We start from the raw sequence: 11627 nt of genomic DNA, 5'->3' as shown, positions 1-11627 counted from the left end.
CTTTTCTTTTTTTTTTTTTTTTTTTGCTTCTATTTATGTTGATGTTGATGAACTAATGAAAGTGAAGTCTAGTTTCTTTTGCTCTTTCGTCTATAAGTACACAACGCTTAGATCATGTCATGTGTTCTTGTAGTGTATATGTTCGTTCAGTGATATTTTCCTTTGTTAGAATATGTGAAGATATTAACAGGGATTATTCCACACAAGTTATTCTAAAGATCATACTAGTACTACTAGTTTGTTTATAGGCTAGGCTAATGTGGTATTACATGATCCATGAAGAACGAGATATATGCATTTGACTTGATTCTGGATATATTCACTATGCGCTTCAGAGCTGATTCCAATGCTACCACCCATAACACACCAAGATACTTTGAAATGTAAGACGAAATCTTGCCCTTCGTCGATCTTCTGCTGTTAGAGATTTTCCTTTTCTTGATCGTATAAGGTTGACCTAATGCGGAAGAGCGAGATGTAGGAATCTTCTTACGGTATGAAAGAGCAATTTCTTTAGCCTTAGGATCTGCAGAAACAGCAAGCACTATATTAGAGCTAGTCTTAACTGAGGATACATTATCTTTCTTAGTATCCTCCACAGGTTTACGGTAATTAAGACTAAAGCTATCAATGGTAAAGAGATAGTCTTAACTGAGGATACATTATCTTTCTTAGTATCCTCCACAGGTTTACGGTAATTAAGACTAAAGCTATCAATGCTAAAGAGATAGTACCTTTGCGTTCTGGAGACAAATTAGGCTCTTCTTGTTCTGAAGAGGTCTCAGCAAATGTTTTATCAGCCTTAGGTGACTCGAAATTATCACTCATGTAAGAATTACTATCACTGTCTGCTGAATGAAACACTTGTTCCTGAGACTCATAACAACGTAGATCTAAATTATTTATATCCAGGATCGATACTCCCACCGGGTAGTTACATGCTTTGTTGGAAGTACTGACATTCTCATAACTGTGATCAGATACACACTTGTCTCTCCAGCTAGTCTCAAGCACTGGCTTTGTTGAAAACGTGAAATTATCGCTATTCTCATAATCGTGACCAAATGCAGACTTCTCTGTCCAGCTAGTCCCAAGCACTGGCATTGTTGACAACTTTAAATTATCGCCATTCTCATTATCGTGATCAAATGCATACTCTTCTCTCCAGCTACTCTCAAGCACTGACCTTGGTGAAGAATATAATGGACTAGCTTCATACCAAGGTTTCGACACTTCGAAAGCACTAGAAAACGTAGGAGTTCCTTCTCTTACAAAAAATAATATATACGCATTTGTTGATAGAGCATCATCTTCGCTGATTCTTGTGACCTGCCAAGAAAAACTTGCATTTATTTAACACCATTCAGAGTGGTCTGTTTATATAACTAACTGATTAAACCACAAATCAAATAAAAATGTTATATCACACTACCTTGGCGTCATCAAACTTATGCCATGTCTCAGGAGCTGATCTCACATAAGAGGAGTAATGACCAAAAGATGCTCTATATCCAAGATGCTCCACAATGGCATAGAGATGGTATTTTGTAGAAACCTGAAAGAAGCAAAAGTATATAACCTGTTAGGATGTTAAGACTTAAGACATGGAAATCTCAAGATTGATTTAATAGAACCAAAAGTTCACTTACTTGGGAATCTTGGTTACCGCTCATGTAAGGAAGCAAGTCCAACTCCAAAGGGAACTCGACATGTTTGGATATCTTCTTCATCATTAGTCCATCATTCTTGAATCTCTTCAGGTGGAATGTTGCGACCAATGGCAATTTATCGAGCTGAAATTGCTTCTCCTTTGAAACTTTCTCCTTAGAGTTATCACAGGTTAACTGATCCTCGAGTTGTTCAACACGGGTAAAAGACTCTAGCGCGTTCGAAAGGTTATCAACATCTTCAATTTCCAGACTCCATCCGAGAGAGGTTTCTAATGTGTCAGAAAAGGAATTGCAATTGCGGCAATGAAGCTGAAAAGGAAGAGATGAAACATAACCAATATGAAAATTAATTGCTTCAACAGTAAGATTAATATACCGTACGGTAATAAATTATTAACTTGTCATACCCTACTCATGAGACGGCCACCGAAGACGTGATCAACAATGTTGACATCTTGAGAAGAGACAGAGCCAGGGCTATTATTTCTCGGAATCAAACATCTCTCTAACTTATCCAAAAACGACTGTAGAAACTCATAGGCATCTTCTTGGTTGTTTATCTGAAAGTCAGGTGAAAAATCTGTGGTGGCTTAAAGGTTAAACCATCCATATGAAGAAATCTCACCAAAAAACAAAGTATGAGGAGGGAGAAAAATAAAGAAGAAGTTAACATACGATTTAGATTATCACGAAACTGATTCGTCGTTATATAAGATCCTGAAGACTTGAGAGCAAGCTTAATATGATCTTGGAGAGCCTGCATAACACAGAATGTCTCGCTGCCACCTGAAAACCCAAAAGGAGCCATAAGATTAAGACCATGAAGAAACAGGGGACTAAAATCAGAGCAGACAAGAGAAAAATAGGAATATTGAAAAGTACTCTGGAGTCTTACAGTTGCAAGGGTTTTGACTTTTGTATGAGGGAAGGCTCTCAAGAAGAGGCACGGTGTGAGTTAAGCATTGCAACACTGAAGCTATGAAACAACTGTTGCTTGAATTATATAGCCCAGCACCCTAAAGAACGTTTCAAACATCAATATAATCAAACATTGGATGAAAATAAAAAAGATAAAAACAAACAAAAAGATTTAGGTTGACAGGGAAGGGAACATACAACACCGGTTGGTTCAGTGCATGGGAATGCGACGGGTTTGGTTGAATACGAGTCTCTCGTGACGTCTCGATAGAATGACAAACTATCATCGCTTCGGAGAAATTCGTTCTTGTTTGCAGACGGTGGCATGGTTTGAGAATTGAAAAACCCTGTAATCGTTTTCTGTTATTATCAAAGTGTAAACGGAGAAGGAGAGTTATATAAGTATTATATATATACATTAGGGTATCCATATCTTAAATTAACAGATAGAATAGAAAAAGGAAAGTTAACATTATTCTAGTTTTCCTTTTGTTTTAAATTTTTTTTCTTTTTTTCTTTTTCACGGTGTCAAAACGGAGTTTAGAGTTATGAAGTCGATCCTGCCAGTAAAATCTTCTCCAAACCGACCGTAAGCAATGATGACTCCTCTGATCTTTCCGACTAAATCGTGACATCTGTCTTTTATGCTAACATCATCGTCGTATGCAAAAAAGGTTACTTTGCGAGGTGCTATATAAATTAGTAGAGAGTCTTTCTTTTATCTTTATAATCTCTACTCTATGCAAACTCACGAAAATGTCTTCTTCTGCGGATGCTCTAGAGGGTGGTCGTTCGTCTCTGAAGTTGGCCGCGGACAAGTACCGATCGATCTTGAACGATGAAAAAACGGGAAACATACGGTGGAGATATGGTGGTCCTCCGATTTTTGACACCGTTGAAGATGTTGTGTTGAATGAAGTTTTATAAGGTTTAGAACATGTGGTGAAATTTCTACTAAGTGGCTGTAATGGATGAAACATGGATAGAGAGATACATCATAGATGTCACAGTGATGGTGCAATAGTTTAGACAAAGATAGTGGACAGAGCTGATACGAAGGATGAAGTATTACTTGATACATATGTTGGTAGAGCAAAGCTTAAGTAGGGTTTGGTGATCGTGCTGACACAGTGATTGACACAAAGCAGAGAAGAAGATAAGGTGTTGAATCAAGAACTCTGCAGTTAGATATATCAGAGGAGCAGTTAGATGTATCAAACGTCTGAAGCAGTTCTTGTACTAGTCCGACGTTAATACAGGAAGTAGTACAAGAAGCTGAATTGAAGACGGTGATTTGATTTGCATCACGTTCTGGTTCTTCGTCGGGAAGAGAAACTATCGAGTACTTAGATCAAACAGAGGGTTTTGTTGGTTCTCCTTAGGAGAAAAAGGTCGGTTATGTGAAATTGAAGAATACTCTTAAAACATATGCTCAAGTTTCAATGAGAGAGAAAGGAGAAGGTGATCAATCGGTTGGATCAAGCTTCTATCAAGAACAACTTTAATAGTAAAGCTGGTTTTGAATTTGGGAGTCATGGAGCTCATATATAAGTGGAATCATTGTTTGACTCTTCAGAAAATTTCAGGTTTTTTGGAGACAGACATGAATTTAGAGTATTGGAGGAATCGTGGAGGTTGATTCCATGGATTTGATTATGCTTTGTGACGATAATTAAAGAGTGGATTTCTAGCTATTGTGAATGGATTTCTAGCTGTTGTGATGACTAGAAAGAATGAGTTATGGTAAACGTTGGTTCGAAACTACAGATGAATTAAAGAAAATATGTGATTCAAAAGAAGCCATATGACCGTTGTGAGCGAGAAAAAAAAAAAAAATCAGAGAGGTGGTTACTGATCAGAATCATGTCGAGGAAGAGAGGAAATTTATCAATCTGAGTTTGGGTACAGAATCTTGGTCCAAAAATCTAGTATAATCACATCAGGCCCAGAAAGAGCCCACTTAGAGCAGGAAAATAAAACGCGAAATCCACCCATCTATAGACTTTTTCTCTGGTTCGTCACTTGGATAATGAGAAGAAAACATCTGTTCAATAGCTCGTGAAATCAAATGTCCAATTCTGAAAATTGACGGAATCATAACAAGTCTCTCTAGCAGATTTTTGCAAAATCGACAGCTTAAAGGACTCCCAACATCGTTAATATTACACACGCTTCGAAGAAGAAGAGGAAGATATCAAGAGCGTTTTCTACATGATTGTTGGAATTTGAAAGGAAGCAAAGTGTTTATAGTTGGAGAATCTTTCAAGCAAAGGTGTATTCAACTTCTGGTTAAAAGAATTCATCGAGATGAGAAAGAACCACAGAATGAGATGATTGCTGATGCAGAATCAAAAGTGATTCATAGACAACCAAAAGGCGCAGAGAGGGTTGTGAAATTAAAAAAAAAAAAAAAAATTACAGAAATTGTTATTCCAAGGTTAGACTCTTGCTGACATAGAAGATGTTCATCAATGAAGACGCTAAAAAATTTTGAGGTGGAATTTTAGGGATTATATGAAAAGATGGGATTTGAGAAACCAGTGTATGGAGGGTTTTGACAGTTTGAAAATAAATCTCCAGTGGTAGTGAGAGTGAAATGTTGGCTTGCTGTAGAATTGGTGGAGCTTTGGAACTGAACTGGGTTTGATAGTGTTTTTGAGGTCTAGATGTTTCATATGTGACTTTGTTGGCTGTTCGGCTCATGGGTAGTGAATTATGAGATATCTAGTTGTCACTGAAACCATGTTCCTTTGGTGATGCTTATATTGAGAACTTGTGTTGACAAATGATGATCGTCTCCACATGATCGATTTGGAGCTGATATGAAGTTTGTGGGGTTTGATGATAGTCTACTCAGAACTAAGATGTCTGGATTTCATGGTGTGATACTATAAGTGAAAGTATGTGACTTTCCGATAGAAGAAGAAATGCATAGATTCTAAATAAAGGATTGTCACTACATTTGAGGGAGTACATGAATATTCCGAGAGAGCTGATGAGATGATGATTAAGGAGGAGACTAAAGATACATGTGTGTCACTAACTTGGAACAACAAGAAGGAAAATTTTAAAGGTTGGAGAATCACCAACTGGTCTAAAGTCATTTCTACGTAATCAACATATGGAGAAAGACTATTAGCAGGATCAGTTTTTGGTTTAATGTTCAGTTGTTGAGGAGCTTCTATTGATCGAAAGGAAAATACTTGGAACATTGTGTCCAGTATATATGCAAATCAGGGAAAACTGCTAAGTTTGTAGGAGGTACCTATGTCACGACGTGATGAACATCAGAGAGGTGCTAATGGGTATTTGGTGCTGGAACAAGAATATATCAAGAAAAGGATATGATGTCAAGAGATATGAGTGCAAAGAGTTGTTTCCTATGATAATGTAGAGATGCAAGTTCTCAAATTGTGTTGTACATAAAAAATGAACAAGGGGGGGAGAAGAATGCTGAAACCAAAAGCTTTAAAGAAGAAAATCCAAAGTTAGAGAGAAAGGAATTTTTTTTTTCTTGATCATACGGCCGCCCATGATTCTCATCATGAGAAAGAGAGATGAATCAAAGATGAGCCTATGAAATATGGTTCTTAAGAATGTCGTTGGTCTTTGTGAAGAAATTAAAGAATGTTGCGAGGAAGAAAATTTCAGGTTTTTTCTTGATCTAGGTGCTACTTTCTTCTTCAGTTACTTTGGCTACAGAATTTGGATTTGAGTTCTAAAAGTTGTTCTAGAAACTTGGAAACGAGATCTTTCCAACGATATAAATATCTTCTACTCATTCCTTGTAGCTTGACGGGAATTTTCTCTTAAAGAGGCTGCATTATTTCGGATCTGTGTTGGTATTTTGGCCATAACTCTCAAACGGTAAACCCAAATCATGATCCGTTTTCTCCTGTGAACTCATATGGCTGCTGTGGACGTTTCCACTAATTCTCTTATTTTTCTGGGTTGGTTTGCTACTCCGTTTATGCTCTGCATCAAGACTGCATCAAGACAGATGATAAAAAGCCTCAATACAAGCCATTGAAGTGTGTGGAGTGATGGATGTGTTTATGGAGTTCCATCAAGGATTTATAGACATTGAGTGGTTCTTCGACTTGTTTTGCTCCAAAGGTTTAGCTAAAAAATATTTGACCAGAGCTACTATCATTGTCAGGGGTATGAAAATTAATATCAAAACAGTTTTTAAGACATCCGCTGCAAATTAAAAGACTAAGGGGAAGTTTGTCTAATGATTATGTCTCTGTGGAATGAAAGTGATTCTTGTGGTTATAAAAGATGTTTCAGAAGTTGAAGAATGAAGGCTAGGAAGAACTGAACTTAAACATCAAAGAAAGGAACTGTAATTTGTAAGATCTGAAAAAGAATGCAAAAATCATGTTTGTGATGGAATCTTCAAGGCAGTGTTTGGAGATCTACAAGGAGTTCGATCAAGCTGAAATTTTGTGATGTGATTCATACTGCTACTATCTGAATTTTCAACGGTGGGATTGAGATTTTGACGGTTGGTTTGTGACTAATTCAAGCATCTTCAGTCGGTTTCAGATATAGTTCATCTGAAGTTTCAGAGTTGACCAGTTCCGGTGGAAACATAAAAAGAAGGACCAAATGAACTCGACATGGGATGAAACTTGGCAGAGATACTCTAGACATGTTGAACTAGACTCTGGTAGAAGGGAACTGGTTTTGTAATCCGGGAACCTAGTAGAATGATGGTGGTTCAGACTAGTTAATTCAAAGATATTTAAAGCTATGCTTTTGCAAAGTTTTGTGTGGTGAATGTAAAAAGAGTTTCAGGGATCTGCAGTTTTTGAAGTTTAAGACTTTTGGTGTTAGAATGAAGCTTATGAAGTGCCAAAAAGAAGATTATGTGAAGCCAAGTATGTGAAGCCTTCATTCTGGTTTTAAAGAATGATGTGGCTGACGAAGTTAGGCTTTCATCATGTGGTTCCATCGTTGGAATTTGATGTGTCTGCAAAGTTTGTGCTCATTTGTAAAAAGAAAAATTGTTAAAATAGAAGTCTCAAGAACATCTTTGGATTAGTTGATGTGAGATAGCTACAAGAAAAGCTACCGTTTTGGAGTCCGACATATCAGGTTCAAGTTTGCTGTAGAAGTTTCATTGAATCAGTTTGTGTGAGACAGCTACTATCATAAAGCAGTGCACAGAAAAATCTAATAGTTGATATTGGCTGCTAAAATTTCTGGTAATGGAGTATGATCCATCAGGGAGAGATGAAGAGATTTGTGGGAGAGATAGTTGTTGGTTTGGATATGTGATGTTACAATCAGCTCGTGGATGTTGTAAGAACTAACTCATCAGCTCACAAAGATCACTGAAACAGAGGTCAGTTGCAGGGCTACGAAGATTGTTTCAAGTAAAAGTCAATAAAATGAACTTCAATGTTTATGATCATAAGATGGGTGCATTAAAGGCATAACAGCGGGTATAATTCAAGACTAGTCAAGTGCTATGCAATGCTGTAGTAATCCAGATGGGTGAATTCAATATGTTGTTTATTTTTTATCTTAGTTTGCACTCAAGCTGGGGGAGAAGAGCAAAGAGCTAAGAGTTTGTAGCGAGCTAAGAGCAAATATTATGGGGGAGCTCTACTAGTGATTAGAGATTACTTATGTGCTTGAGTATCAAACTAAGTTAAAAAGGGGGAGAATGAAGTTGTTTGATCTTTCAAGACACATTGAATGATGAACCATAAAGTGAGAGTTGAGGAGATTTAAAATTCAGTCATCAAGGGAGAGATTGAAGAGATTGTGATGATTGGTTTTATAAGATGTATGGAATTGAAAAGTCAATCATCTAGGGAGAGATTGAAGATGCATAGCATTCTAGTTCTAATAGGTACATGGACTATAAAACTCAATCACCAAGGAAGAGATTGAAGATGTTGTGTTGAATGAAGTTTTATAAGGTTTAGAGCATGTGGTGAAATTTCTACTAAGTGGCTGTAATGGATGAAACATGGATAGAGAGATACATCATAGATGTCACAGTGATGGTGCAATAGTTTAGACAAAGATAGTGGACAGAGCTGATACGAAGGATGAAGTATTACTTGATACATATGTTGGTAGAGCAAAGCTTAAGTAGGGTTTGGTGATCGTGCTGACACAGTGATTGACACAAAGCAGAGAAGAAGATAAGGTGTTGAATCAAAAACTCTGCAGTTAGATATATCAGAGGAACAGTTAGATGTATCAAACGTCTGAAGGAGTTCTTGTACTAGTTCGACGTTAATACAGGAAGTAGTACAAGAAGCTGAATTGAAGAGTTTGAGTACAGAAGCTTAAGGCCGACTTGGACAAGCCAAGTGGCGGTTGTTGAGCTGGATGAACATCTTTAATGGAAGATTCAAGATGGGATCATGGAGAGAAACTTTCCTGTTTGTTGTATTATAGGAAAATTGTCAATCCTAGAGGTTGTACAATTTTTAATCTTCCAATTCCTATTTGTTGTATAATAGGAAAGTTGCTAACTCTAGGGGTTGGGCAATTCCTATTCTAAGGTAGTTTCAACATATGCACACAAGATGTGTGGTGTCGCCCCATCAACAAGATAGAGATATCTTTTGATGGTTTTGTTGCAGATCTACACTAGTCGGAAAAGACAATTAGTGGTAGTCTTCTTTCATTGTAATTCTAGGAAAGAATGGTGGGTGCCATATAGCAATTGTAGGTTGCAGCTTTTTCTAGTGAATGAATTCTGGACTAGGTCCTGGGGATGTAGGTTATCCGAACCCTGTTAACAAAGCTTGTGTCTTATTTACTTTATGCTCATACATACTCAGAGTCGATCATACACGTAATTAGACTTAGCCACAAATATGTGTTTTCAACCGTGAACAAGCTTTTCGAAGAAGAAAGAACCCATGTAAACTCTTTTCTCTTGCCTATCTTTATCAAAAATATGCTTAGATTGTGAGTTTGTGACCAACACAAATCACGACGCTGTTGGACTATATGTCCTAACTATGTTCAGTATAACTATTTTTTAAAAATTAAATATTTACTAGTTTTTGCAATATTTCTATTTTTTAAAAAAGTCTAGAAGCTTTGATGACCATATAATAACCGATGTTGACATATACCAAACTTTATACTTGAAAAAAGTTACACAAGAATTTCTCCTAAAATTCCTTGGTTTGCTTTTTTATTTCCTAGTCTTGGGAAATGTCATTATGTCATTGGATACAAAAGAAGCCAATTGGGACAAGACGAAGGAATTGTGGGTTATTGGTAGCAACTAATTCATGATGATGATATTTAGTATTGTGATTGAGACAAATAACAACTTCAAAATGTCAACTTTAGGTGGTGTTACAAAAACGGGGTTGATCACTTATCCATTTAACCTATTTTGTTGAATATCAACATGTAATGTGAGATGATTATAAAAGAGACAAGCAAGCATTACTATCTGTACATCATCCTTATATGACTACTAGGAAAGAGAGAGATAAGTATAGATCTGCGTCTGTCCTTGAAGATGCAGGAAAGGTTCAGTGGAGGTTTGGTCACCCTCCAGACTTCAATAGTGTGAATCAGCTCTTTGAAGAAGGCCAGACCAAGGTCCTCGGGATTTATTGACAAAGACCATGATGATATTTGCTAAAATATGTTAATCTGATTCGTTGATCGTGTTTGATTGTGAGCGCAGGTGTGGCCAGAAGGGTCGTTAGAAGAGACTGTGCAAAACGCAATCAAGTCATGGGAGATGGAGTTCTCACACAAGATCCATTTACAGGACTTCAAGACCATAAATCCCGAGAAAATTTAAGCTCTTTGTTAATGGTAATTACCACATGCACCTAATCGATACGATCTTAAACTGTATAGTTACCAAAAAAGAAAAGGATTAAAGTGGTTTTACTTATTAGGGAGGGAAGGTTTATCAGCTGAAGAGACGCTTAGGCTTGGGAGTTACAATGCTTTGCTCAAGAACTCTTTGCCTCAAGAGTTTCAGTACTACAAGCCAGAGGAAGAGAGCTTCGAGTCATCACATGACGCCTTTAGATCTGCTTTACCACGCGGGTTTGCATGGGAAATACTCTCTGTGTACTCAGGACCGCCTGTTATAGCCTTCAAGTTTAGACACTGGGGATACTTTGAAGGAACTTTTAAAGGTCATGCTCCTACTGGGGAAATGGTTCAGTTCCTGGGTCTAGGAGTTCTAAAGGTATGTCTGAAGCATGAATTTGTGTCCCTCCCTCCTAATCTTTAAATTGTTAAAACTCTAGCATCAGGATTCACTTACTTCTAGAGGTTCTCTACAGGTTGATGAATCGCTTAGAGCAGAGGAGATTGAGATTTACTATGATCCAGGAGAACTGTTCGGGGGACTACTCAAGGGACCTCCTATATCAGAGACCGAAACCACAGACAGTGGAGACAACACTGCAGAGAAACAAAGCTGCCCATTCACACACTAAGAAAAGTTAATTATCTACGAATGTCTACTGTCCGTATAACGTTGGTTTATACTAGAAAATTAAAAAGCAGAAGTATATTTGACCCTTTAAAGAATATATTGTAACAGTCTCTTGGTTATTGATGCATGGAATAAATCATAAGTTGTGTTAGGGGTCACAATGATAGTACAGATAAATTACAACAAGAACTAAAATAAGGCGGTTAATTTAACTGACCAATTTCTAGCAGAGCTCAACCTTTGCATCAACCCCAGTCTGACATTCATCCATGAGAGCTACGTTCAACATTTCGGTACAAAATTGATCATCAGGTTTCAACCACAAGGCCTGAAAATAGACAAAATAGTTGAAAAACGTATAGCTCACCGACTGTCAGAGAAGAAAATTATGGAAATAAGTATAGTTCTCTCGTATTCAGTAGTGTGTTTACCTTGTGATAATATGAGATGGCAGCTGAAAATTTCCCCTAGACAAGAATGAGATCGAAATGGAAAAAATGTGATAATCAACGTAAGTATTGTTTCAAAGAAATGACTGGTGTTAAGTACATTAAAATACCTGCAAATGGTAAGTGTACGCCAAGCCAGAA

The 11627-nt window shown here is 37.2% G+C and overlaps 1 protein-coding gene and 1 pseudogene across 1 annotated transcript; one reads left to right on the top strand and one right to left on the bottom strand.

Annotated features, from left to right (window-relative positions):
- LOC104754016 (ubiquitin carboxyl-terminal hydrolase 21-like) lies at nt 7-2465 on the bottom strand. Its single transcript, XM_019237845.1, has 5 exons — nt 2346-2465; nt 2078-2250; nt 1650-1979; nt 1433-1555; nt 7-1329 (listed from the first exon to the last, which is right to left on the bottom strand). The coding sequence occupies exons 1-5, from the start codon at nt 2431-2433 to the stop codon at nt 628-630; spliced, it is 1416 nt and encodes a 471-aa protein (XP_019093390.1). The 5' UTR covers nt 2434-2465; the 3' UTR covers nt 7-627.
- On the top strand, nt 9970-11198 carry LOC104752301 (annotated as a pseudogene).

Source organism: Camelina sativa, chromosome 16, assembly GCF_000633955.1.
Source record: "Camelina sativa cultivar DH55 chromosome 16, Cs, whole genome shotgun sequence".
Classification (NCBI taxonomy): Eukaryota; Viridiplantae; Streptophyta; class Magnoliopsida; order Brassicales; family Brassicaceae; genus Camelina; species Camelina sativa.
Note: the sequence above shows the minus strand (reverse complement) of the source record. Positions and strands in the feature narration are given on the sequence as shown.

Excerpts from the sequence above, each read along its gene's own strand:
- LOC104754016 (XM_019237845.1), bottom strand. The coding sequence starts at position 2,433 with ATGCAGGCTCTCCAAGATCATATTAAGCTTGCTCTCAAGTCTTCAGGA. Across the intron at positions 2,251-2,345 it reads GTTTCGTGATAATCTAAATC|ATTTTTCACCTGACTTTCAG; the intron begins GTATGTTAACTT and ends AAGCCACCACAG. Across the intron at positions 1,330-1,432 it reads ATAAGTTTGATGACGCCAAG|GTCACAAGAATCAGCGAAGA; the intron begins GTAGTGTGATAT and ends TTTTCTTGGCAG.